The sequence below is a fragment of the Cydia pomonella genome, chromosome 1, assembly GCF_033807575.1.
Source record: "Cydia pomonella isolate Wapato2018A chromosome 1, ilCydPomo1, whole genome shotgun sequence".
NCBI classification, from domain to species: domain Eukaryota; kingdom Metazoa; phylum Arthropoda; class Insecta; order Lepidoptera; family Tortricidae; genus Cydia; species Cydia pomonella.
The window spans coordinates 42,227,383-42,254,029 of NC_084703.1; the positions used below are offsets into that span (position 1 = coordinate 42,227,383).

Consider the following 26,647-nt stretch of genomic DNA (forward strand, 5'->3'; position numbering starts at 1 on the left):
GGCCATTTCAAATATATATGTAAGCAGTCGGGTTTTTTTTATAATTATAATTCCTCTTATTGTTTTTTTTTTTGTGTATATGACAGTAATGGGTACCTGCACGATGTCGGTGTAGAGCGGGTTGGTCCTGAAGCCGGTGATGTAGAGCCCGTGCACGCGGCAGTCCGCGTTCACGCTGCGGCTCTGTTTGATGCTCACCTCGATGCACGGGTAGTGCTGGAACACCACGGCTCACTTTACGTGCTGGTGGATTTACAGCTTACACAAAACGGTCACTTATAATTTAACGGCAACGGATTTTTAACAGAGGTTTTTGGATGTATTACAATTCGTTTATTACACTTGATTCACTTTCGACGAGTATAATCATTTTATACATTTTATGGGTTTGTAGATTTTGTACAACTGAGAGAAAGCTGACGGTGCGTCGTTGAATAGCAGCTAAATCCCTGCTGCTTTATACGAGCGCCTGCCATTGCTACCCGTCCCTAGACGGCCCGGCAACCGGCAGCGTTAGCGCGGCGTCCTGTGTACAGTCGACCAGCAGCTATACCAGCGCCGGGTGCAGCCGCGGTCACCCTCAACACGTCGGTGTACTTATCACTTCAGTGAGTATGTTTGCCCTAATAACATCCTGTCGCGTACCTGCTTGCAGTCCACCAGCAGCTGTATCTGCTGCAGGTGCTGCGGCGGGCGGTCCCCGGAGGCCGGCGCGCACGGCACGGCGGCCAGCGGCACTAGCGCGGCGTCCTCGAAGCTGCCGCCCCCGCGCACGGCCAGCGCGGCCGGCCCGTGCCTGCCCGGCGGCACGCCCAGCCCCAGCCGCCGCACCACCACGCCTTGCCGCATCTCTATGCGGATCCAGTGCTGGGAAAACATTACAGACAAATTAAGAAACACTCATTTGGGCCTGCACCCTAGCGTCTTTTGAACGTCGATGTCCAATCGGCGCTATGGGAAATGGCGTCGCTGCCCAGTTGCGCCAACGTTGCGTCGAGCGGCAGCCGTGAGTTGACTACACGCCGCCGCTCGGGGGACGCCAGGGTGGGGTGGCCTTTACAAGTCCAAGTTAAAAGAACACTACTAAACACTTTCCGAGTTAAGACAGAGTTGTAATTTCCAAGTTCAACTTTCGAGTTAAGACAAAGTATAGTTAAGTGAGAATTCTTTCAATTACACTACACCTTTCTATTCTACCAATTGGTAAAGCATCAGAAACTGTTTCTTCCTCGTCAGTCTATCATTCTGTCGAGTCGACACACGCACCACCACGCGACTATCGACGTGCCGCCGCGCCTTGCTGTACCGTGGTACTTAAAGCCCCATTCAGACGGTTCTAGAACTTGCGTGTAATATTCGATACATCGGTAACTACAGAGTATAATGGATTCAGACCATCGACCAACTACAGCAGTGTAACAAAAACATGCAAGTTGTAGAACCGTCTAAACGAGGCTTGAATAGTAAATATTCCCACCTGTCCCGTGCCGCTGGCGCTCTGCCAGTAGGTGTGCGGCTGCGCGTCGAGCAGGCGCCGCGCGCCCGCGCCCGCCCGGCACGAGGACACGCGCAGCACGCGGACGGCCCCGCGCCAGTTCACCGTGGCCCCGCCGGCCGTCTCGCCCCATTCCGCTGACAATTTAAGATCAAATACTTTATGACAAGGGGACGACAGGTTTAAAAGTAGGGAACATTAGTAAACATCTACTAATTGGATCAACGGACAAAGTTAATCAGTTTAAGTACCTCGGGTCCATGCTAACAGCCGATGCCAACATAGACGCAGATGTCACCCACAGAGTCAACACAGGATGGTTGAGATGGAGGACCCTTACCGGGGTGCTTTGTAACAACCAGATGCCAATACGGCTAAAAGGGCACGTCTACAAAACCGCAGTACGACCGGCATTAATTTATGGCTCCGAGTGCTGGGCGACCAACAAGAAACATGAACAAAAGATGCACACCAATGAGATGAAAATGTTGAGGTGGGCAGCGGGAGTGACGAGACTGGACAGAGTTCGAAATGAATATATACGAGGCTCTTTCAAGGTCGCTCTCATTGCAGAAAAGATGGCTGAAAGTCGTTTGAGATGGATCGGGCATATAATGAGACGCGACGAAGAGTATGCGGTCAAAAAGGCCTTGGCCATTCCAGAGAAAAACGGCAAAGGGAGGCCGCTTACCACGTGGTGGACAACCGTTATCAGGGACATAGCGGGCGCAGATCAATACCCAGACAACCCAGGACAGAAAAACCTGGCGCCTTCGAACGAGGAGGACCGACCCCAGATAACGGGACAAGGCAAAGAAGAAGACAAGAAGTACCGAACCACTACGTCATTAGTCATGTGCTTATTTTAAAGAACATCTAGATCGAATTGTTTACGGAGCTACAGAGCGAGACGAAACTACCAGGAATTCATCTAATGTGCACTTTGCCTGTCCTTACTTTACCTCCGGAATATCTTGAATTCAAGTCCAGTTGGATGTTAAGGTCAAAGAAGAAACGCTCAATTGAGAACTAGGCAAGTCAGTTATGCGCACATGAAATAGTTATAGGTCAGACTGAGACACAAATACCAGAAGACGAAGCTAATGCAGCTTAATAAAGGTAAAAAGAAGAACAATTCCAAAGATAATCAGAAGCTGCAAGTACTTACAACACCTAGTGTATTACTATCTTGTATACCAAATTGAAAGCAATAAACATATACTTACTTTACTATAAAGTGTGTATTTTTTTATTTGGATTTCATGCTTTTAAAACCTTTTCTACATAATATTAAGTCTACTTGGGCGGCTTGTATGATATCTTGTAAACTAAAAAAAAACCTTTTATAAGTTACAAGAAATCAAACAAACAGTTGACTTGTAAACCACCCAAGTAGACTTAATATTATCTAGGACGAAAATACCTACACATACGGTTGTATATGTAGATGTGCACGCACACATAGTTAGATTTGGATCCAAATTAGAGATAGCGCTTCCAAATCTGTTTCCTTAAAATGCTGCAAGAGCGCTCTCTTTACCTATATAATTACTTTACTCTTTGGTTTCTGATCTAAAAGCCAAGAGAATGTAGGGGGAAATACTCTTGTATTTCCCCCTACATTCCCTTGTGCTCTTGCACGGCATAGGAAACTTGTGAGTTTTGACTCCGAAAGTTTAATCCAGTTCTCAAATCAACCAAAATGTTGCAAGATGAACCAAAATGCTTCGGAAAATTAATAATTATGATCTCACACATCATAATTATCAAATGTGGTACATACGCTGATTTTAATTTTATAGGGTTTTTCATAAATCAAATTCAGTTATCATTATGCGTGGCCACTATTTTAAAGCCCAACCAGAAATATATGATCATAGTGGCGTTGTTATTCTCATCTGATCATACTCGTCTGTTACTGGTCAGGCTCTAAATAATACAAAGAAGAAATACTAACATTGATCAGTAACCAGCTCCATTTCGCTGACCTGCCCCGTCCAACCGGGCTGTTGTGGGAAATCCACCGTCAAATCTCTGCCGTTAGGGGAGATACCTGAAAATCATATAATAATATAACTAAGATAGACAAAAGACAGAGATCTCTTTTTGGTCAAAGTAAAGCAGTTTAATTTCTGTATTCCTGACTAATGGATATTGTCGGACTCGTCTAGCACTATCTGTACTGGTGCTTCTCATAACCTTCTTCTTCTAAGTTTAACCATGACATAGCTTACCATATAGCTAGCATAGTCGTGGAAAGCAGCCTAGCAGCGGGTTCCTAGTTTTCGCTTCAACCATTTGTTCGACAAGTGGGAATTAAATACAACCTCTTTTTCAGTGGTTGTACTCGTATTTATTTAAGTCAAGTCATTATATTCTTTATTCTGAAATTTTACAAATATCATCTTAATCTAAATATCAGAGCAATTGATCGATGCAGTTATTGTAAGACTGACCGACGACAATGCCGACGCTGGTGTGGTCCACGCAGCCCCACTTGTAGCGCGGCTGCGTGACGGCCGCGCGCACGCGCACGCGGTCGCCGCACGCGAAGGGCGCGCCGCCGGAGACCACCTCGGCGTTGACGGCGCGCACGCCGGCCACGCGGCCCAGGCCGCGCCACTCCACCTTAACGACACGTACAAATTAATAGTTATTTGTTTTACAAGGGGGCAAAGTTGTTGTTTAACCGCTCGTGCTAAGATTGATACCCGAGCAAGCGAAAGATTCCAAAATTGAGCCACGAGCGTAGCGAGTGGTTCGAGAAGTGCAATTTTGCGCGTTGCGAGGGTTTCAAGACACGAGGGTTAAGAAAACTTTGCCTCCGAGTGAAACAACATTTTTCACCACACCAACGCGAGGAAAATAATAACTATATAAAAAAAAAGACAATCCAAATCAAATCCAAATGAACGTAATTATTTATCATCGAAAATCATCATTTAAAAGTCAATTCTACATGTGAATAAAACGCAACTTTCTCATTCGTTTTTGAACAATCAAGAGGGCCTTTACCAGTTCGTGTGGTGAAAATTTACTTTCACGCCCACCTAAACATTTAGCCCAATCTTTTACGCTAATGTGTGTCAAGGTGTGCATCAAATCTAAATAGTGCTTGCTACAAAAAATAGTCCAGTAGAACCCGCTCAAGAGGAAACATTAGTGGCCATATTTCCATACACACGTTCTCGACAATTTTCCTTTCTGGATTTTGGCCATAGATGATTTTTTTACAGACGCCTACAAAATCGACAACAGTAAACGAAAAACAGCCACAATAGCCACATATCAAAACGGCCAAACATAGATAATTTTTATCTCATTCCTTTCCCAAAAATTTCCTTACGATTGGTTAAGTTTTGGAGGAGGAAAATGTCGAGAACGAAACTTCGATATCTGACGTTTTTACGCAGGATTTCTCGCCTAAGCTGCAGTTGTCCTTATAGCACTAAAGTCAGGAGCCACCTGCGTCAGCGCGACGGAGATATTTACCTAAAATTGACAAATCTGAGGAGCTCAACTCTATTACCTCTTAATACGATATAATAAGGCATCGTTTGGTTATAGTTTCGAACCAAAAACGCTGGGGGCAATTTTTCAAAGGCTATCCTATACCCTTTGAATTTTTGAGCAGCGCATGAGGTATTTATTCTGTCTATAGATGAAATTTTGTAGTGATGTCAACTAACAAGATAAATCTTGATACTTACATGCAGGAATACATTTTGCTTGATATCGCGTTCAACCTTTTGGACTTGTCCGACGTCTCCTAGTTGTACCTGAAATTTGTTAGAAACTTAGTATTTACCCAGGAAATAACTTTAATTACATTGCGATAACATGAATGGCGGACATAATATATGTGAAGGAGAAAGTGTGTTACCGCTTCAAAGGCCTTGCAGCAGCGCACGGTCATGCCGGCCGTGATGACGTCCGACAGGTACTGCGCGTACTCCTCCTCGGAGGCGAAGCAGCTGCGCCACCGGTAAGGCGCCTGCTTCTTCTCGCTTTTGGAGGAATTCGGCTTCACCTCGAACACGGACTCATCGATACCGTGCTGGGACAGTTCCAGCAGGTAGGCCACCAGAGTTTCCACTGATGGCACTGTGTTGCCGCCTGGAATAGAAGTACATACAAACTGAAATAAGGTTTATTTAAGTTGGATTAGAACAATTTTAATTAATGATGAAACTGCATGAATGAATAATATTCAATTGTACAAAGTAAAAGAAATAAACAGGCAATGAAATTAGCAGCTATAACGTGTTGGTTTTATAGTAAGTATTACAGAATAGCTGTTGTATTCCCAAACGATCCGACTGATAGAACATCAATCTGAGGTTACTAGTGGGTTGAGAATGCATAAGTCTACCAAGAACAGATATTAGAATAAAAACCTAATTAATAAATGAATAAGGATCTCACCTAGAACTTGTATGGCCGAGTAAACAGCGTTTCTCGAGAACCCCATCTCCACAACTTGCTTCACCTGCGGTGAGTTGCTCCACGTGTTCAAATCTTTGCGAGCTGAGAAATTATAACCGGATTTATAGTATATATGAATTATGTCCTATAATTTTAATCTGTTAAGCAAAAGCCTTTGTTTCTTTTATATAGAGCAACTTAGCATTAGCGTGCGAAAGCAACCACGACGTTTGAAAAGTTACTATCGGGATATTATTAAGGTTCAAATTGGTGTGATTTATTCTTACTCAAAAATATGTCCCATAGCATCTTATTCCAGTGTAATAAGATCGTAGTACCATATTTATGAGACGATTCTTTCGATACATATTTTTGCACTTGACTGAACAATTAGCCACCAGGTAAGGTCTAAAGTAGTGAGTCCATACCTAATGGAGCCGTGCTACTCGTACTGGTCGAGGGGCCGCTGGAAGCTTGCATGAGATTGCTTCGGTCGGTCGCGGGTAGCTCCGGGGGTGCTTCGTGATCTTTCTCGTCGCCTGCGAAAATGAAACCATTAAGGCTGATTTAGACGGCATGTGAACTCGCATGCGATTTTAGTTACTTTGCCGACTATTGATGTTACAACCTATTCGGCCGATCGATCAAATACCGCGATGTAATTAAACTTGCATGCGAGTACTTGAACCGTGTAAAAGCCCTTAGGCACAGACCACCTCAACTACTAGACGGAATGAAACTAAAAGAGGTCACCACACATTAAAAATTAATTTCAAAAATCAACCAAGAGCATGTCTGGCTACGCTCAGTGTAAGAGTTCTGTAGTTACAATTCTGTGAGAATAGGTTAAACGGGGACTATTAGTAAGTATCATGTATGCACGTTCGCAGCGCTTTGTAGGTCTTTCTACTAAGAAGAGAAGACTTTTCTCAAAAACCGCTGGACTGATCATGTTTGCTATAGCTATAGTTTTAATTGATCGTATTCATTAAGGTTATGTTTTTAGTTTTTTTTTTTCATATTTTTTGGACCCATGGCTCAAGAGTAAGAGGGGGACACATTTTCTTTCTTTTAGGGCGATAATTTCCGAAAATATTTACTTTATCAAAAAATGTTTTTCGGAGACCATTATTCGTTTTGAAATACCTATCCAACGATACCCCACACCATTGCATTAAAGCGAAAATTGTTTTTCTGAAACAAAAATACCCTGAAATCTGAAACAAAACTGAAACAAAGGTACGCAAAATTTGTTTTTGGAGTTTTTATTTGCATGATTTATGTATCCATGCCAGCTTTCTAGCACTAACGGTCACGGAGCAAAGCCTCGGAGAGACAGACAGACATGGAGAAACTATAAGGGTTTCTAGTTGACTACGGAATCCCACAAATTAAGCTTTTAGAGTGTACCTCGGCTGTTGTAGTATTTTGTGTAAAAAAAAATTATACAGGAAACAAGCAGTCACATACACGTATTACTATATATTAGCTTAAGTAATAACAAACAGACCTTTAGTTCCATTGAAAATAAAAGAAAACATAGTTAATAAACAGATCGAAACAGGGAAGGTGTTAGGCATCTTCTTGCCTGTCACGCATACAGAGGCTTCAAAACATCGGTAGGTGATTAATAAATGTATGACATAGTAGGGAATTTAAAATGGTATACAAAATCAATTAATAGTACATTGTGCGACCCCCCTCGTTGCACGTTGCGCTTTGGATACGAGGGTGGTAATTCCCGACAGCCGGAGACATTACATACAATGTTTTTCATCACACTTGGGAAGATAATAATAATAATTCAGCCAAAAAGCTATAGCTTTTTGTTCATAATCCATAACTCCCGCGGGAACAAAATAGGCCTTTGTCCTTCAGCACGCCTGCATGAAATAACATCTTTTTCGAGCAAGTGTGATGAAAAAATATATGTATCGCTATAGTACAAATAAAATTGCGTCTGTGTGGTTATGTTGTCCTCGTGCTCTAAATAGTAAGAACGTGTAAACTCGTAAGTAGCCTAACGGCACAGACGACACAGACACTGCGTTATGAAGCGTAGATCATAACGCAGTGTCTGTGTCGTCTGTGCCGTTAGGCTACTTACGAGTTTACACGTTCTTACTATTAAGGGAAATCGTCCTCGTAGTTATTACTATTCCTGCTATTGATATGGATTTGCTTATAATCCTTTGCATGTCTGCAAATTACAGTTTACATCTTATAGGATCATTCATTTGAATGTGATTGTTTTCTTTGGGCAGCCCTTATCTCGGTAATAGACGATGTTAGAAATACTTTCAAGACTTAGGAACAAATATTCTGTGCTCATCCGAACGGGATCCAAGCCAAGCATCGCCAGATTTACAGGCAACCTGGCAATAACACGATGGTTATCTTCAATTCTTCACGTACCTCTGAGCGCAGCGGAGGAGAGCCCGCGCGGTGTGTGCGACGCGGCCAAGGGGCTCGGGAGCAACGCCAGGGCGAGCAGGCCCCGGAACAGTGTGCCTTCAGTACCAATAGTCACTGTGAACTTGCTGGGTCATGATGGCACTTACCGTTGACGTGTACATGTGCGGCGAGCTGCTGTATTATAGTGAGTGCGGCGGAGGCGAGCTCGCGCGTTGTGTACGACGCGGCCAAGGGGCTCGGACGCATCGCCAGGGCGAGCAGACGCCGAAAGAGCGTGCCCTCGGTGCCGGTGTTCGCGTCCGATGTACCTACTGGATTTTAATGAGAAGTTTTAATACATATGATTATGGGAGATATGGCTATACTTTTTCGCTTGCCATAAGGACGAGATTTACTTTTATTTTTGACAAGGCGTCCGTATGGCAGGCGACAAATTGGGACGTTTTGCCGAATGCGGTCACATATGGAGACAATCATAGCCATAAAAACATCGACAATATTTTATATTTATTATTACAGGTTTCAAGAGATTATATGTTAGATGTTTTCAATTTAAATACGTAGACGTCGTCTCACCCGGTTGGGGCGGTTGGTAGCATTCGGCTATAGTCGCCTAGAACCACCAGTGACCTGGAGCCCTAGAATACTGCCTTCTCTAATCCCAAAAGCAGTATCTCAAAAACAAATTAAGTTGAAAATTCGCGCGAGAGCACATAGCACCAGAAGCTCGACCTGCTGCTGCCGCACACGTCACGCTTGCATACTAAAATCGAACTTGGGCCCGACTCATTGCACGCCGTCATGGTTGAAACCGCGGTACGCCCGTAGACTTATTTACAGAGTTGTTAGTGCCTCACCGGTGTCGGGCGGCTGCAGGAGCACATTCCGCAGCCGCGTGCGAGTAGTGAGCAGCCCCCGCACCGCACATAGCGTCAGCAGTTCTATTTGCTGCTTTCTTAGACCGTACACGTCTAGTTCGGCTGAAACATTACGGTATACATAAGAATATAGAGAACCGACAGAACTAATAATAAGGTTAAAAAACTGCAAATTACTTACAATATCTAAAGGACGCGTCGTTTAGGACTGATCAGAAAGGGCCTGTTACTTTATTTGCAGTTTATAGCTCATGGCATCCACGATGACGCGCAGATTTGTCAAATCTAACCTTTAATAACATGACATTACAAGTCAAGGCACGCGTCCTCGTGAATGACACGATCTATATGTAGAATCCAAAGAAAACCTCAATAATCGGCCCTAATAGTTTTCAACCTTATTGTATAACTGATATTGCTTCACCCACATCAGCTGGCTATAGCAGAGATCTTCAAATATTTTTGTAGTGCGACTTAAAGTTTTCTTGCGACCAATCGCGAGATAGTTTCAAAAGGAAGTCCCGAATTCCATTTCAATGAATGTTCATGGAGCTCTAAAGAGAATCTGTAGCCGTAATGAACGTAGGTATTGGTTTCCAATGCTCCAGAGGCAACACCTCGACGCTTCGGGTCGCACAGGTATGTAGTTGGTGAATTGGGAACCCAAGGCCTCGTAAGCACAACATACCTGGCAAATGATGTGGATGCATAGGCGTGGCCTGCGGTCCTGCGCCGAGCAAAGCAGCGCACACGCGCAGTCCACTTTCACCGCCGCCCAGAGGGGTGATCAACCGCTCGCTCTCTATGCTTTGAATACCGCTTAACTCCGTCTGTAGAAAATTAACACTTCAACCAGAACTCCGGGTGGGTCAAAATTTACGTGTTTGAGGAATCAGCTGTAGATTTTGGGATTTCAGTTAGAAATACAGGTCTTTACATGTTACTAAAATCAAATTCTATTTCAAAGAGAAACTCCCGAGTGTAGAGCGCTACGTTGCTCTTTGACAGGTACCATAAGGCCCATTGCGGGCGACCCCGTATCAATATTTGTTTCATGATGGTGTTGCCGATCGGAACTGACCACCGCTAGTTATTGCCCTCGTCTAAGCTACCAAATTATGCTTCTTTCCAGCTGCATGTGACTCACCCTCGTGAAAGTGTTATCGTCAGACACCAGGGTGACTTTAGCGCGAGGCGATATTTGCGTGACGATAGCGTTGCGGGACGGAGCCCCCGCCGCCACGCGCTGTCCCAGTCTGATGCGCCATTCTACCCCTCCCGCCACGCCTAACACGCCGGCTGTATGCAAGAAAAAACAAGTGTAAGGCAATTGTAAAAACGCAATAACTAGAAAAGTGAATCTAAAATAGTCTTTAAAAAGTATATTTGTAGATTAACGTTTCTAGGAGCAAATTCTTAAAGTATTGCAATATGTTATAGCCGCGATTGACAGCTCAAGCAGAACTAAGTTATCAAGCGATAACTCTTCCTCGTTTACCTACTGGTGTTTCGGAACCCGGGGTCCGCAATGGTGAACGAAATTCTAAAATAAATAATTCACGTCCAGTAATTCTGACAGACCCCTGGGGCCTGTTTAATTAAAAGATATTGCCTAAGAAGCCTTTTAATACGAGGGTGGGATGATAAGTAACTGGCCTAAGTAGAAAATACTTGAATTTCGGTGTTAAAACTAATTTTATTTTTCGACATAGTCTCCACCTAGCTTTATGCACTTATTCCATCTTCGCTCTAAAGCTGCGATGCCCTCCATAAAATGATTCTTTTCGAGGCCTGCAAAATACTCCTCCACAGCGGCTATGACGGCATCATTAGTGGCAAATTTCTGTCCACCCAAAAAAGTTTTAAGCTTCGGGAACAGGTGGAAGTCGGATGGTGCCAGATCAGGCGAATAAGGTGGATGGGGCAGCAAATCATACTTTAATTCGCCGATTTTTGCCATGGCTTTAACACATGTGTGAACCCTAGCGTTGTCTTGATGGAAGATGATTTTTTTTTTTTGCTAAGCCTGGTCGTTTTTGATGAATGCATTGATGAAGCTTATCTAAAAGATTAGCATAGTATTCCCCATTAATAGTTTTACCTTTGGGAAGGTAGTCTATCATCAAAATTCCACTAGCATCCCAAAAGACGGAAGCCATAACTTTTCCAGCCGACTTTACAGCCATAGCTTTTTTGGGACCCGAACATCCAGATTCAGTCCACTGTTTTGATTGAATTTTTGGTTCTGGCGTGTAGTGGTGAACCCATGTTTCATCTGTTGTTACAAATCGAAGCAAAAAATCAGCTTTATTTTTCTGAAAACGATCCAAACATTCTTCCGAATTTTGCACGCGGATTCTTTTTTGATCGTGCGTAAGCAATCGCGGCACCCAACGGGCGGATAACTTTTTCATATTTAATTCTTCACTTAGAATATGATGTACCCGTTCCTTTGATATCCCTGTAGTGTCAGCTATTTCTGATAACTTCAATCGTCGATCTGCCAAAACCATATCGTGCACTTTGGAGACCATTTCCGGAGTTGTGGCACTTTTTGGACGTCCAGAGCGGGCTTCATCTTGGACACTTGTACGGCCTAGTTTAAATTCAGCCACCCAGTTTTTTACTGTGGCGTGAGAAAGAGCACATTCACCTAAAACATTCTTTAACTCTTCATAAATACCTATCCCCTTCATACCCTTCATGTAAAGAAACTTTATCACCGCTCTTTGTTCAATTTTATCCATTTTGAAAACAATCGTCACAATATATTTTCAAATAACAGAAAATCGATAAAATATTTAAGCCATCAAATTTAAATTTCGAACACAGATAGCCAGAGACACGAAGCTTAAATTACGCTAGTTTATTTTTAAATTCAAACTTTATAATAGCTAAGGCCAGTTACTTATCATCCCGCCCTCGTAAGAGTAATTTAATTATAAAGAAACTTACATATCTGTATTATAAATAAATAGGTCTAATGAAACGGCAAATATTCAAGGCATGAAATATAAATGACAATATCATATGCATATCGTACCTATAAGGCAAGTTTCTAGACTCGGCGGTATCGGTTTGGTGGTGCGTTTCAGTTCTTGGTTGGTGTGTGGCCACCAGTGCCAGTCGCTCGTCACCTGCGGGAACAAATAGTACATTGTACAGATCACTTTTCTAGGCCTATATATTATCTGCAAACCAAACTAACGGCTGAAGTCGTATTGTTATATTTTTCTTCTTGCTACGACGATGAGTATGAAACCGTACCCGGTAGGTAGCTCGATCTTCGGATAGTATAGTTCTGGGTCTTTAGTCGGGGTCTGGTAATTATGCAATCTCGGCTAAAAGTTAAGGCTCATGACTTCGTTTAGGGGTTTGTACATATTGCAGTCTAGGGCGGTTTACGGTATTTTTCTTGTTCAGTAACTAGTAATCTAGTTAGTATAAAGCGATTAACTTTGGTTATTCTGACGCTAGACTGACATAATAAGCTCAAAGTTCACAAATACCCTATGTATTTTGACTATTACTTTTTATATATAGATTTAAATTGCAGCAATAAACTATTGAAATAGTGTTTTGTATGGTTAAATAATTATTTCAACAGTAACTTAATTCTATTGTATGCTTAGTGAACAGACGCAACGAAAGAAAAAAGAAATTCACAGTCGTTATCCCGAATCCCAAAAATTCTGATATCTTTTGTCTTTCTTTAAATTGATATGAATGTAAAAATTATTAAGAAATTACTTTATAATCATTGCGGTTTAAAGTTACATCAACGCCATCTATCAAAGTTAAAAATAACTAATATTGAAATTAGCGCCATCTATAAAATAAATTACGAATTATACGATATTGATAACAACGCCGTCTATTGAACATAACCCTAATCACCTACCGGCGCCATCTATGAAGTTCCATCGTAACTACTAGTATCAGCGTCATCTATGCAGTTACATCGAAACTACTAGTATTAGCGCTATCTATGCAGTTCCATCGAAACTAATAGTATCAGCGCTATCTATGCAGTTCCATCGAAACTAATAGTATCAGCGCTATCTATGCAGTTCCATCGAAACTAATAGTATCAGCGCTATCTATGCAGTTCCATCGAAACTAATAGTATCAGCGCTATCTATGAAGTTCCATCGAAACTACTAATATTAGCGCCATCTATGCAGTTCCATCGAAATTACTAGTATCAGCGCCATCTATGCAGTTCCATCGAAACTATTAGTATTAGCGCCATCTATGCAGTTCCATCGAAATTACTAGTATCAGCGCCATCTATGCAGTTCCATCGAAACTACTAGTATCAGCGCCATCTATGCAGTTCCATCAAAACCACTAGTATCAGCGCCATCTAGGATTACATTCACGCACCACAAAGTACGACATCTATCAATTATCTACAGAACTACTAGGTGTTTGTACGCCATCTTACGGGTTTTGAAGAAACGAGTAGAATGAGTGACATCTATCAGTTGTTACTGAACTAGTAAAAAACTAATATTTGCGCCATCTATCGTACGCTGAATACTTAACTATAAACAACTCGACATCTATCGATAATAGGGAAAAATCAAAACTTCGCACACGCCATCTGTCAACTATGGTGAATACTAACGGGTTCGATGCCATCTATCGCTTGTAGTTGAACTAATAATAAACTGATTTATGCGCCATCTTTTAGAGGTGTCTTGAACTTACCGACGTAAGGCGAATGATGGAAGAACGTTGTTGAATATGGTAGAGGCTGACACGTTCAACGCCTTCTATCGGTATTGATTAAAATTATAAAATCAATTTTAACGCCATCTATTGGTCGTGCCTGGATTAATAAATAAATAATTTTAGCGTCATCTATCAGCTGTAGCTGAACTGACTAAAATCATTTTAAGCGCCATCTACCGTTAATGTATCTATTTACAGACAGTAATGGCACCTTGGCAAATTGTTAGCGGGGGTGGGTGGGGGGGGGGGGGAGTTGTACCTTTTTTTCTGCAGACTACTTGTTGAAACTACGTCATCTATCCCAAAACAATTAAATAGAAAATCAACAGGAAGGACTAAAACATTCGCTATGCGTTATCTATAAACTAGAAATGCGCTCCGTCTATCCAATAACGTCTAAACCATGAAGTTAAACGCTTGTCCTTCGTGTACAGAGATAGATGCCATCTATTAGCTATTTGGTTCACTAACAAATACTGAACCATCAAGAAATAACGCGCCATCTGAATCTGACATTTCTCAGTATAACTATCTAGGTTACTACTTACCAAAATATCATGAGTAGTTTACTGTCGTACGTGTTATTTAGTGCAGCTATTTTAGACTAAGAGGAGGCCGGCGGCAACACTACCTGACCGGGTAGCGTGGCGAACACAATCGTAAAAAGTTATGCCTCTTAGGGCCTGCTACATATTGTCCAAATAAAGTCCTGAATAAGCTACTTGCCACTTATCTGACGAATAAAGTCATCGTTGGCGTTTCACAATCTTCAAATAAGCTTAACTGGTAAATAAAGTGCTAAGTTTAGTAGGAAATTTTATCTGACATTTAATTTATTTGCTAATTAGCTATCCAATACTTTACTTGGACATTGTGAAACAGACCCTTAGTATGAGATTGCCTAAGCCCTAAGCTAAACCTGGAGCATTCTACTACGCTTAACATTTAGGGTGCATAAAAAAAAAGTACCTCATCGGGTAGCAAGATTCGATATATACAGGTGTTGCATCTTGAAACGATACTGCTTTTCGTATGTAGTTGCAAAGCCTAAACCTGGTGCGTTCGGAATAAGCCTAAGTTCCTAAAGGTGCAAAAAATACCTCAGCAAGAAGAGACTTATGCCAATCGAAAGAACTAATCATTGATGCCTGCCCTAAGCCTGAAGTATTTCCACCTCCAGCCTCCTCATCATCAAGTCTGCCAAATCGAATGCTCAACGATTTTCCGCTAATATTATAACCAGAGTAAGCGTTGATAATAAAGTTAGTCTGGTTATAATATTAGTTGAAAATCGTTGAGCATTAGACTTTTTGTTTGCCGCGATATCATTGTCGAGTAGCAGTACTGAGAGTTCCGCTGCTTGATGCTAGATGTCGACTGCGAATATAATAATCATTTTGGTACCAAAACTGATGTATGGAGTGATCAATCTATTACTTGTTATTTCTCTATGATTTGGCATACCTATGATAGAAATCAGACCTGCATGCGTAACATAAGATAAAGTAGTCACATAAGAAGTACTGCCTTGATAGTATACATAGTTTCATAGTTTCCACGACACTAACTTTGCAGGCATTTTTTCTGATTTCTATAATTCGATGCAAAATCATAAAATATTACTTGAGCGCCATCAGCGAACGGCGGTTCGATTGCCACTAGACTAGACTGCACTAAATATTTCAACACTTCGTAAATAGCGTTTTTGTGAACATTTCAATCGATATTGCGGGTTTACTGGCATATTCTTATAAACATTTCTACTAGACCCTACGGTGTAGCAACCGAATCGCCGATCACTGACAATAATTTGATCAAATAACGCCTAACCGCCAACTAACCTATCGCCTTAGCGAGTTCATCCTATCTCCAAAAATCGTACGAAAATAAAGTTCTTTCTGTGGGTTTTTCTGTTCTGTTTAGAACATTTGGCAGCTAGACCCTTACAACGTATACAAAAGGGTGTCTATCTGCCGTACCATCTGCCCAGCGAGCTGCAGTTTATCAAGCAGTAGCGCGGTGATGGGCCCGTGCCACTGGGGCGTTGCGTGCAGCTGACGTATCAGTTGCACCAAAGATGCGCATGTTGCGCCCGTGTGGCTGGCTGTGGCAGGCGCTCGCCACCGGATATCTGGAAGAACAATTGTGATTGGGGGATGTATTCATTTCATTTGTAATCATATAATAATGTCTACGGAACGAGAACTAATAATTTCATACTTACGAAAATAATAAATAGCCTCCCGAAGCACATACAAGATTTATACCTATCCAACTCTAAATGAATTTAAAAAGTTAAAAATTGTTTCATATCAAATAATTACGACTATATTTTGTAAACATATATTTGCTTTGTTATATAAATTAGTTTAATAAGTCCGAACCCTTGCTGTAATTAAGCTATTTATGACTTTAGCAGTAAGTAAACATGGAACTCTGCGAATTTTTTTAAATCAATTGGAACTTTAATAAATAAAAAAATAGCGGTGGATTGCTGGTTTCATTTCCTTAGTTTTTTTTAGACACCTAAGTGCATTTTTATGGACAGTATTTTTGCTCTATGATGGAAATCCGTTTTAAATTTTTAAGGTTAACTGAGGCTATGTCCTAACAAGGTTCGTGTTTGATCCATTAACGCCTAATAAATATATTGGATACTCAATAATATAACAACGATGGACGGAGCGGCATATTAATCGACTCGCACCGTACCTATCTCCTGCTCGTCGCACGGGTACGGGGCGGCCAGCGTCTGCCGCAGCGCCGGGTCGGCCGGGTGCGTCTCCAGCCACAGCCGGCCGCAGAGCGCAACCAGCTGCGCGCACACCGTGTGCCTCCATTCCTCGGGGCCCGTGTGCTCGGCTAGGACTCCACGGAGCAGCCACATGCATTGGATCTTAAAAGTGTATAATCAATGAGAAGGTATATAATTAATAACTGCCTCATACAAAGATATTAAAGTATTTTAAAAACAGCCGAATCTCACAAACTCCAATAAATACACATAATATCAGCATATATTCATCTTTGTTTAGTATCATTACACTCGTTATCGTAATTAAATTAAATTTAACAGCCTTTATTTATTATAATTTACCTGCGAGTAAATGAGATCCTGGGTGATAGCTTTCTCAGTTCCAGATATGATGCTGTAGCAGAGTTCAAACCACGAATCTGTGCAGAATAATATTCTCATATCCGCATTGTGTGCACTCGCTGAAAAAAAAATTACTAAATTTTATACAATGATAGTATTTTAAAAGATTCAGAATAGAGGCGCGGCGCTAGGCGCTATGTTGTACCACTGCTACCATATCGTATGTGTCACTAACTCACCTCGGAGTAAAGCCAGCGCAGTATGATTGGACCCGTTGAACGCGGTCGGCGACGGTGTGTGGTGCGCGTGAGCGAGTGCTAATAATCTACGATGCAGTGCGACCACGTTGCGCCTCGCGACAGCGCTGTGAGCGCTAAGTTCGCCCGCGGCGGCGCAGAAGAGGCGGACCGCGCCGGCGCAAGCTGAACGGACTTCGCCCACGGGCCACCAGTCCAGGATATAGTCCGCTACGAAAAATCGAAATAAATGTTAAGCACCCACTAATCGTAGATAGTAATTATGAAAATTCACACATATTTCAGCAGCTTATTCTCCATACGTCGCAAAACATAAAGTAGTTATATTTAATCCGATCATTTAGCAGCTTAAACAGACGGTACTACATACCTCCTCACTTTAAACAGTAGGTGTTGTCCCAATTTTACTATAAAGCAAAAACACAGGTATTAAAGCCACTGCCTTGGTGAAGAAACCTTGTAAAAGCTGACTATCAATTCAGTAACGAAGGGTTTAGAAATACCGAAATAATATAGTTACACTCACTGTCCTCATTGACAGTTTCATCGTCGGAGGGCGGCGGCGACGGCGTCCGCGCCAGCTTGAGATCGAACTTGCCCTCCTTGCCCATGCGGTAGGAGTTGGTGCCGCCCGCGTCCCACGTCACGCGCACCCAACCGTCTTCACCGAGATCACCTATTACGCGACCTTCAGAGCCGGGAACTCCGTCCTAAAAATATATACTTATCATAAATTAACACTACCAGAACCGCTAAACTACATTTTTGCATGGAATATATTCTCAGTTTAGAGTGGTTTATCGATAACTCTACTAACTGGTTGCTGTCAAACATGGCATCTTGTATACTGTGGGCTCGACGCTACTTGATATTAGCGAACGTTCTGAGAATGATTGTAAAACTTGAGTTGCTTAAAATTGAGTCTACACTAGGCTTATAGCAACCCAATCGGTGCCATGACCAGGATTTTGATATATTGTAACAAATTGCTTTTTGGTACTGACGACAAAATCTGAAAAATGACATCAACCTGGTCGCCCCACTTCCAATCCTTGCCGCGGACGACTCTGGTTCCTATCTTCATGAGAGATGCGAGCTCGAGTCCGGTCAGAGAGGCGCCGCGGGCGCGGGCTCCTAGACGCTCATCTTCGAAAATTAGTAGACGTTCTGTGGCTGAAAATGAAACATGAGCTCACGTTTACTTAATATAAAAGACAAAGTAAAACTAAGACCCGTTAACGAGACAAAATATTACTACCGTCTATTTCACACCAGATATGAATGTTTGACAGTGACAACTTTACTTAAGTGGATTTCCATACATTATGTGGTAAAGTTTATGGTGGGAACTATTCATAACAGGTTTTACCTTTGCCCTTAACCGCGTTGACAACAAAAGAGGATGCTTGCAGTGTATCACCCCCGATTTGCTTGAGGAGCGTGAGGCAGGAGCTTAACGTGCCCCCATTGACTAGTTGCTCCATATCAGGGCCCTGGCAACCCTCTACGAGGAACGTTAGGAAGGCCAGAAGAAATCTGTGAAAATTGCAATATTATGGATTGTCAAACATTTGGATAATCATTTCAGAATAACTTGTACAGTCTGGTCAACCATACCCATTAAAAAGGCGCAACTTCATAGAAAAGTTTATATGAAATTTTGGTCTCTAAATGTGATCAGGAATACACTGTTAAAATCTTTCGGTTTCCTCATATTATACCGTGTATATGTTGCCAGAAATTGCCGTAATTCTTGTAAAGCGTTTTGTCACATAAAAAATATATAACGCGTTTTATTTACATCTCACCTCGCTCTAGCCGGCCTGTTTAGCAACGCGTGCGCTCCATAATTAGCGCTCATCTTCAACGGCAGCGGCTGATTCTGCTCACCCTCCAGCACTTTCGCATTTAACTCTATCAAAAAATAATCTAGGAGCTTTGATTTCTCTAACAACACCATGTATTTAGTATAAGGTATCACAGCTTCAATGCCTTCTAAAGGAGGCTTTAGGGGATGGTGCGGTCGGAGGGGACAGTATGGAGGAGTGTCGGCCACTGAGCCTCCGAGCAGGCCTGTCAGACTGGCGTACTTGACAGTCTCTGACATGGTTTGAGCGGCGCATAAAAGTTTGTTGATCATCACGTAGCCGCTTAGCCTTATTTCAGCCCGCTTGATCTGGAAAAAACGTCCGAATTAGATTATAAACGAGGTGTATTTTTAAAGAGCAGAGATTTAAAAGTTAAAGTAATACCTGGCAATACATCGCTCTCTTTAGAGTGTCGATATCACATGGATTCTCTGAGAGAACGAAGTCGACGACAGCAGAAATTATATTTTGTTGTTCTGCAGACACTTCTTCAAGCATCCACGATAAGTCTGTGGAAAGTAATTAATTTTACCATATATTGTTTTAGTTTCTCCAAAAATAAGATGAGTTGGAGAATCACGTTTAACCACATGATGGCTTTGAATAATACAGGTCGTATTTAAATATAGGAGGATCATGTAGAGTCTGCTACATATTTGATCCACTCAGTATAACCTATGCGTTTGTTTTCCTACAGCTGACTGCAAAGACATTCTCTCATAAGTCATAAATAATACTTAACAGCAAATACCGACTAAATACAGTCAGTCGGCCAAGGTGGTGACAAATATCTGAACACGCACTCTAGCGCCTTGATAATACGGGCGTGTTCAGATATTAGTGACAACCTTGGCCGCTCCGATATATTTTATGGCGACTGCATGCGGGTTATTTCATTTAAAATTGTACACTACACTTTGCTTTTTAATCCAAATTAAAGAGCAAAGTGTAGTGTACAATTGTATTTTTTTATGTTATTCCTACTTAGAATCACGAGCTCTTTCGATTATAATAAGATAGAAAATGTCTTAAGATTTTCATCCCGGTTACGAAATGAAAGGAACAATAAACGCATGGAAATTTTGAGTCACTTTTTTCTTCTATTAAGACCCATTTAGATCAGAAATAAATAAATATAAATATTGGGGGCAATCTTACACAAATTGACATAGTCCCAAACAAGCAAATCTTGTACTATCAGTACTAGGAGACGTACGTATACGAATATATATGAAACCATACTTATGAATATATACAATTATACATAGAAAACACCCTTGACTCTGGAACAAATATCTATGTTCATCACACAAATGCATGCCCTTATCGGGATTCGAACCCAGGACCATCGGTCTCATAGGCAGAGTGACTACCCACTGAGCCAGACCGGTCGTCAAATTTAACCTAAAAGGGATACAGCACTTTGTTATTGTACCTTTTTCTTCGCAAGCCAACTTCGCCACCCAAGCATTGACAAACTTATTCCTCTCCGACGTATCATCGTCCTTTTCTTCGTCAGCCATGATCAAATCATTCTTCAAGTCGTCTGCCAGCAGCAAGACTTGCTTGCCGCTCTCCATCGACTCCTTTAAGATCGAGTTGTCCGTATCATTAATAGAACTAATCGAGATCTCGTTCGTGGGCGTTTTATCGTCATCTTCTCTCTCGGAAAGCTTGCAGTCACTCTGCGTGCGTTGGCCGTCGAAATTAGAGGCGTTTTTCACATCTTTATCGGAGACTTTCTTAGTTTTAGTCTTAGTTTGCTGGTTGGCCAGTTCTTTCGAGCTAGGGTCGCTGGCGCTTTCCATTTTTTCCGAGCACTTGGAATTCTCTAGTATACTAGGTGTGAGCTCGTCGGGCGTTTTGCTGGAGGCGTTGGCTATGGATGACTTTATAAGTAAGGCGTCGCCCTGCAGTAAGCTGCCGGTGGCTTTGAGCATGCTCTTGCTGAGGCTGTTCTGTCTGTTGCGCAGGTCCTTCGTTGTTTCGAAACTAAAACAGAACATTATGTTATTATAATTTGGGATTTGGAGATGGCTAGCGAGGGTGATTTAATTAAATAATTTGTTGGGCGCCACCTAGTACACAAAAGAGAGGTATGGGCATTTTGAATGTCATCTTGCTTTGTGTGGTAGGGCACAGCGCAGCGGATGTCATTCCAGATCTAGAGCAGAGCCCAACCGGTGAAGTACCTCCACCTTACAGAAAACCGTAGCCAAATAACACTAGAGCCTACTCATAGTTTTGTGTTCCTGCCGGTGAGTAAGGTTGCCAGAGCTCAACGAGGGGTGGAGGGGTTAGGGTCGGCAACGCGCATGTAACTCCTCTGGAATTGCAGACGTACATAGGCTACGGAGACTGCTTACCATCAGGCGGGCCGTATGCTTGTTTGCCACCGACGTTATAAACAAAAAAACTGTAAAACACATGCGAGGTAAGTACAAACAGTGGAGAACATCTCGTTACCTTTTATTGAAGCAGCCGGACTTGACGAGCCGCACGACCTTCTGGAACATCCTCTTGGCGGCGGGCGCGCGGCGGGAGGGCGGGCGCTTCTCGAGCGCGGCCACGGCGGCCGACGTGGCGGCGCGCACCTCGTGCAGCAGGAACCGGGCGCGCTCCAGCGGCACGGCGCACACCTGCGCACAGAACACCACCCTCATATGCCGATCTTTTGTACGGCTAGCCATCCCACTCTAACATTATACTTAGAACACAGGAATGTAATACCCAGCCCACTTCAATTAGATCAAGTTTATGTACCGGTATATACAAATTCCAGGGACAAGGTATAATATTCCAGGACTACATAAACTCAAAAATTATGGGACCATACTAAATTACTAAAATGGCATTTTGAAGACGTCAATTATCTCTTATCTCATATAAGTTATTAGGTTTTTACCCTATTTTACTAATTGAATCACCAACCGTTTAAAAAACATTTTTCAACGATACTATACTTATTTCAGATTTATTTTCCCTCCGATTTTGTTCGAGGTATGCTATTTAGAGCAACGTCACTGCTCCCTTACCTCTTTGTACCCTCGCGACTGCTGCTGCTTGGTCCTCATGAGTGTCCACTTGCTCTGCTGTACAACCTTAACTATTTCTGACATCGCAGGAGACAATCTGACTTCACCCTTGTCCATTTCTGTACCCAAACAAAAATAAGATATAAAATAAGTTTTTTGGCAAAAAAATTTGGTACAAGCTTTTATCGCTGACTGTACCCTTCTTTCCACAGGCAACTAATACTCATCGAGACAATTATAAAAACCCCAAACACAATTAGATTGCGTTGTTTTATCACAGAGTTCCAGTGGCTACCCCTGTCTCCATCATCAGATCAGCTCGACGGTACCATAATATTGCATTGTCACCCGACTTTTTACTTTATGTGACAATTCACGTAAACATAAACGGGTACTTTTAATTTCTTTGTCTAGCACGAACATTTATAATATAGTACATTACGATACAAGTGCGAAAAATAGGAAATTCGAATCGAGTGGCGATAAATTAAAACACGACCGAAGGGAGTGTTTTAAATCGACACGAGTTGCGAATTACCTATTCGCACATGTATCGTACAACGTTTTACAGTACATATGGCCCTTTAAATGTTCGGCACAGTAACGTAATATGCTAATTTTCGCACTAGTGCGCTAAAGTACCACCATATGTACTGTAAAACTATTTTCGAGCAGTTCAGTATTTTCATCATTTCTGATCGTAGCTGGTGCAACCCAGTGAAATTAAAAATAAAGTAATTTTATCGCGTTAAAGCCGTCGTGATCACCAAATGTGTACAAAGCGCAGGCTGTACCGACAACTGACCGGCGCTAGCGATGGCGAGGGCGTGCTCGCTCAGGCCGGCGTGGTAGAGCAGCGCGGCCAGCAGCGTCCGTCGGAACTCCTCCAGCGGGTGGTCCGGGGCCAAGTGCGGCGTGGCGCCCTCGCGGCGCTCGCACGCCCACCACAGGTGCAAGGCTAGGGGGTCCTGAGAAATAACACACACACATGTTTATCACTCGCTAATTCTTTGACGAGCCCGTATCGTCAAATGTGCCTGCTTGTGAGAATCAGGTAGTACTGTGACGCATGCTCGCAGGGAGGGATCGATTCATAAATAGCCCGCGAGCGGCGCTAATGCCAAATCGGATGGGTACATTATTTCACGCAAGTACGCTGCTGAGGATAGTCGTAATCTGTCTTATATTTTGTATCAGGAGTCCGGTCCACGGGATTGGAATAAGACGCTCTCAGCGCATCAGCCATTTTTTCTACCATATGTATTTACGGTTTTTACATTTTATATTTTATACGTATAAAGTAACAAAACCTATGTTATGTTTATACGTAGCGTAGCCCGCGGGGCGGTTCCCGGCTCACGGCATTTATCGTTGAGGAGGTCCTCAGCCATTCTTTCAACCCTACGCGAAACTGACGCGGGGAGCGGGGTGTTGCCACCCGTAAATATGCCTCTTATCATACATAGTTCACGCTGTTCTTTTCCAAATAACAAGAATAGCAAGCAAGTATTCACTTACGTGTAGTTTAGGCTCTGCAAGAGCGAGCAGCAGCGCATCAGCTTTAGTTCCTGCGCCGGACCCGGAGCGCGGCGCGCGCGGGGTGTACGCGGGGGGCGGGACGTCACCCGCGGGACTGTTGCCGCCCGTAGATGAGCCGCTTCGAGCCTCGGCCTTTTCTTCTTCGAACGGGTTCGGCGGGTTGGCTTCCTTGGAATAAAAATGGAGCCTTTATAAGGGCCGGTACAGACGGACTGTGGAAGACGGAAGATGCTAAAGTTTGTAACTATCCCCCCCCCCCCCCATAAACTACCCAAACAAATCGTATGCTAAACAACCCCACCTTGTGATTCTAGTTAAAGGTACGCGGTACCCTGAATTCTTTTGGAGAAATCCTGCTACACCTATTAAGTCTTCGGGATAACATAGAATCAGCACTCCAGGAAGAAACCCATATGCACCTTATCACTTTCAAATTAAATATTATTATCTACCATCTTCTAATCGAAGTGTGAATTATTCACACGTGATATTTACTTTACCAGTATTTCACCCAATTTTATGATTAGTACTAGATCATAAAAACATAGTTTCATGTCATTTGAATCTTTAAAAGAGAAATATATACCAACCATATCAGATTTCTAGACCTTAAGAAACTCTATTCCTACCCTTAGATTCTAGCATGTTCAGCACACAGATCGTACTTACCATTGATCTAGTGCTTTGGAACATACACAAGTGTGACCCTAAATGAGCTGTAACCTATAGGCCAGTATTCTTGGCTAAGTAAGTGACGGAGACTAACTTGCAGTCCGCCCCGCAGTATGAGTTGCGCGGCGACGCTTCCCGCCTCGCGCTCGGCGCGCTACTGCGGCAGCGAGCGCGCCAGCTACACGCCGCACTGCGACACGCTGAGCGCTATGTGGAACGCTGCCGACGTCATCAGGTGGTGGACTAATGGAGTAAAGTAAGATAAGTGACGGAGACTAACTTGCAGTCCGCCCGGCAGTATGAGTTGCGCGGCGACGCTCCCCGCCTCGCACTCGGCGCGCTGCTGCGGCAGCGAGCGCGCAAGCTCCACGCCGCACTGCGACACGCTGAGCGCTATGTGGAACGCTGCCGACGTCATCAGGTGGTGGACTAATGGAGTAAAGTAAGATAAGAGACGGAGACTAACTTGCAGTCCGCCCCGCAGTATGAGTTGCGCGGCGACGCTCCCCGCCTCGCACTCGGCGCGCTGCTGCGGCAGCGAGCGCGCAAGCTCCACGCCGCACTGCGACACGCTGAGCGCTATGTGGAACGCTGCCGACGTCATCAGGTGGTGGACTCGGAGAGATGAGGCGCTTTCCTGGAAGAATGGCGGAATAGTGATGAATAGAATCTATTAACTGAATTTTAGACCATTGGTTCGCTCTCGTTTGGGACTCGGCAAGATAAAAGGCGTCAAAAAGTCGGATGGCTTCTAATCGGCCAGATGCACGAGCAAAAAAGCCGTGCAGTTTGCGCACCAACTCAGTGATTATCACATTCAGTTTAAGATACAATACAACTAACCTCCAGCTTGTGCGTGTGTATCTGGTCGGCATCCATCCCCACGCATTTCTCCGTGATCAGCGACAGATACAACGCGTGCGGCTCAACGCTGAGCGCCGCCGTAGCATCGCAGCCGCGCAGTTTGCGCACCAACTCGGTCGTGCTGGGGTTGTCGCATTCAAAGTTTTCCACGTCGTATACGTGGCCTCGGACTATTATCCAGGAGCCGCCTTCTTTCGTATGGTTCAAAAGATCACATCTGGAAAGAAAAAAAAGTCCAGTATTTATTTGATAAATGTGGAATGTAAGCAGTCCGCAACGTTGGAATCACGGACGTCAAGACTTACTTCCGTATAACATTGTTGTTCTGCTGATTCAGCTTGGTGACGAGCCCAGGCCAGCCGAGCTGGTCCATCTCCAACCTAGCGGCGGACGGCAGGATTTGTGCGGCGGCGTCGCAGGCGCGCGCTATGCGGATGAGCGCGTCGGCGGCGTGCGCGAGGATGTTCGGCGAGCGGCCCACGCACGTCGCCACCCACGTCGACAGCTCGCTTACAACTCGCCCTGAAAAATATAAACTACTTAGCACTTTACATAGTGCGCTTCTAAAAAGCCCCACTTTGCTATATTATTTATATTAATGACTTACCGAGAGAAGTAGACCACCCAATGACTTTGTTTGCAGATGACTGTACAGTAAGCATCAATAGTAGCGGATGAAACAACGCGCCAAAAGTATCTGATATTCCGGATAACTTTTCCAAATATAGATCAATCTCTAAAATTCACGTTCAAAAGTATATATTTTACAGTCTTAGTTGTTCTACATATAGAACCATAACTGTTTGTTAAGCTGTTATAGAATAGATACTTTTGAAGCTTTGTTTGATCCGCTACTTTTAATGCTGACTGTACATTAGTAATAGAATGTAGAGATATTTTGACATACGAACTTGACATTAATTCTTCTATTAATCAGATTATTACCTGGCTAACGAGAAATAATCTTCGAGTCAATCTTACTAAAACCAAGTCAATGCAGTTTACACAACGCAAGACTGCGCCACAAACAAACAGCGAATATCAAGGACATGTACTGGAAGAGATAGAAACAATAAACTTTTTGGGGATACAGATTGATAAAAGCCTGAATTGGAAAAAGCATGTCGAAGTTATTTGCTCTAAACTAGCATCATCAGCTTATGCACTTCATAAGCTGAGACACGTGGTAATGTAGAAATAGTATTGTCAGCATACCACGCTCTAGTAGCAGCTATTCTTAGATATGGGGTAATCTTTTGGGGAAATTGTACAGATAGAGAGCATGTTCTAATATCACAAAAAAGATGTATTAAAGCAATGTTTGGCCTGAAACCTCTAGATAGTGGTAGACCATATTTTACAAAA

The 26,647-nt window shown here is 43.0% G+C and overlaps 1 protein-coding gene across 1 annotated transcript in view; it reads right to left on the reverse strand.

Annotated features, from left to right (window-relative positions):
• LOC133524232 (probable E3 ubiquitin-protein ligase HERC2) overlaps positions 1-26,647 on the reverse strand; it is a 115,857-nt gene that overhangs the window by 46,395 nt on the left and 42,815 nt on the right. The window contains exons 23-53 of the mRNA XM_061860135.1: positions 25,588-25,804; positions 25,262-25,499; positions 24,881-25,055; positions 23,726-23,910; positions 23,013-23,175; positions 22,208-22,326; positions 21,639-21,811; positions 20,608-21,164; positions 19,557-19,681; positions 19,113-19,480; positions 18,674-18,840; positions 18,335-18,477; positions 17,831-18,014; positions 17,287-17,514; positions 17,048-17,166; positions 16,663-16,846; positions 15,930-16,081; positions 12,257-12,350; positions 10,361-10,512; positions 9,902-10,043; positions 9,193-9,315; positions 8,482-8,646; positions 6,349-6,459; positions 5,921-6,022; positions 5,379-5,611; positions 5,206-5,274; positions 3,952-4,123; positions 3,453-3,548; positions 1,478-1,632; positions 646-867; positions 97-216 (exon numbers count right to left, since the gene is read on the reverse strand). Coding sequence (XP_061716119.1) covers positions 97-216; positions 646-867; positions 1,478-1,632; positions 3,453-3,548; positions 3,952-4,123; positions 5,206-5,274; positions 5,379-5,611; positions 5,921-6,022; positions 6,349-6,459; positions 8,482-8,646; positions 9,193-9,315; positions 9,902-10,043; positions 10,361-10,512; positions 12,257-12,350; positions 15,930-16,081; positions 16,663-16,846; positions 17,048-17,166; positions 17,287-17,514; positions 17,831-18,014; positions 18,335-18,477; positions 18,674-18,840; positions 19,113-19,480; positions 19,557-19,681; positions 20,608-21,164; positions 21,639-21,811; positions 22,208-22,326; positions 23,013-23,175; positions 23,726-23,910; positions 24,881-25,055; positions 25,262-25,499; positions 25,588-25,804 — 5,453 coding nt within the window. The remainder of the gene's footprint in view (positions 1-96; positions 217-645; positions 868-1,477; positions 1,633-3,452; positions 3,549-3,951; positions 4,124-5,205; positions 5,275-5,378; positions 5,612-5,920; positions 6,023-6,348; positions 6,460-8,481; positions 8,647-9,192; positions 9,316-9,901; positions 10,044-10,360; positions 10,513-12,256; positions 12,351-15,929; positions 16,082-16,662; positions 16,847-17,047; positions 17,167-17,286; positions 17,515-17,830; positions 18,015-18,334; positions 18,478-18,673; positions 18,841-19,112; positions 19,481-19,556; positions 19,682-20,607; positions 21,165-21,638; positions 21,812-22,207; positions 22,327-23,012; positions 23,176-23,725; positions 23,911-24,880; positions 25,056-25,261; positions 25,500-25,587; positions 25,805-26,647) is intronic.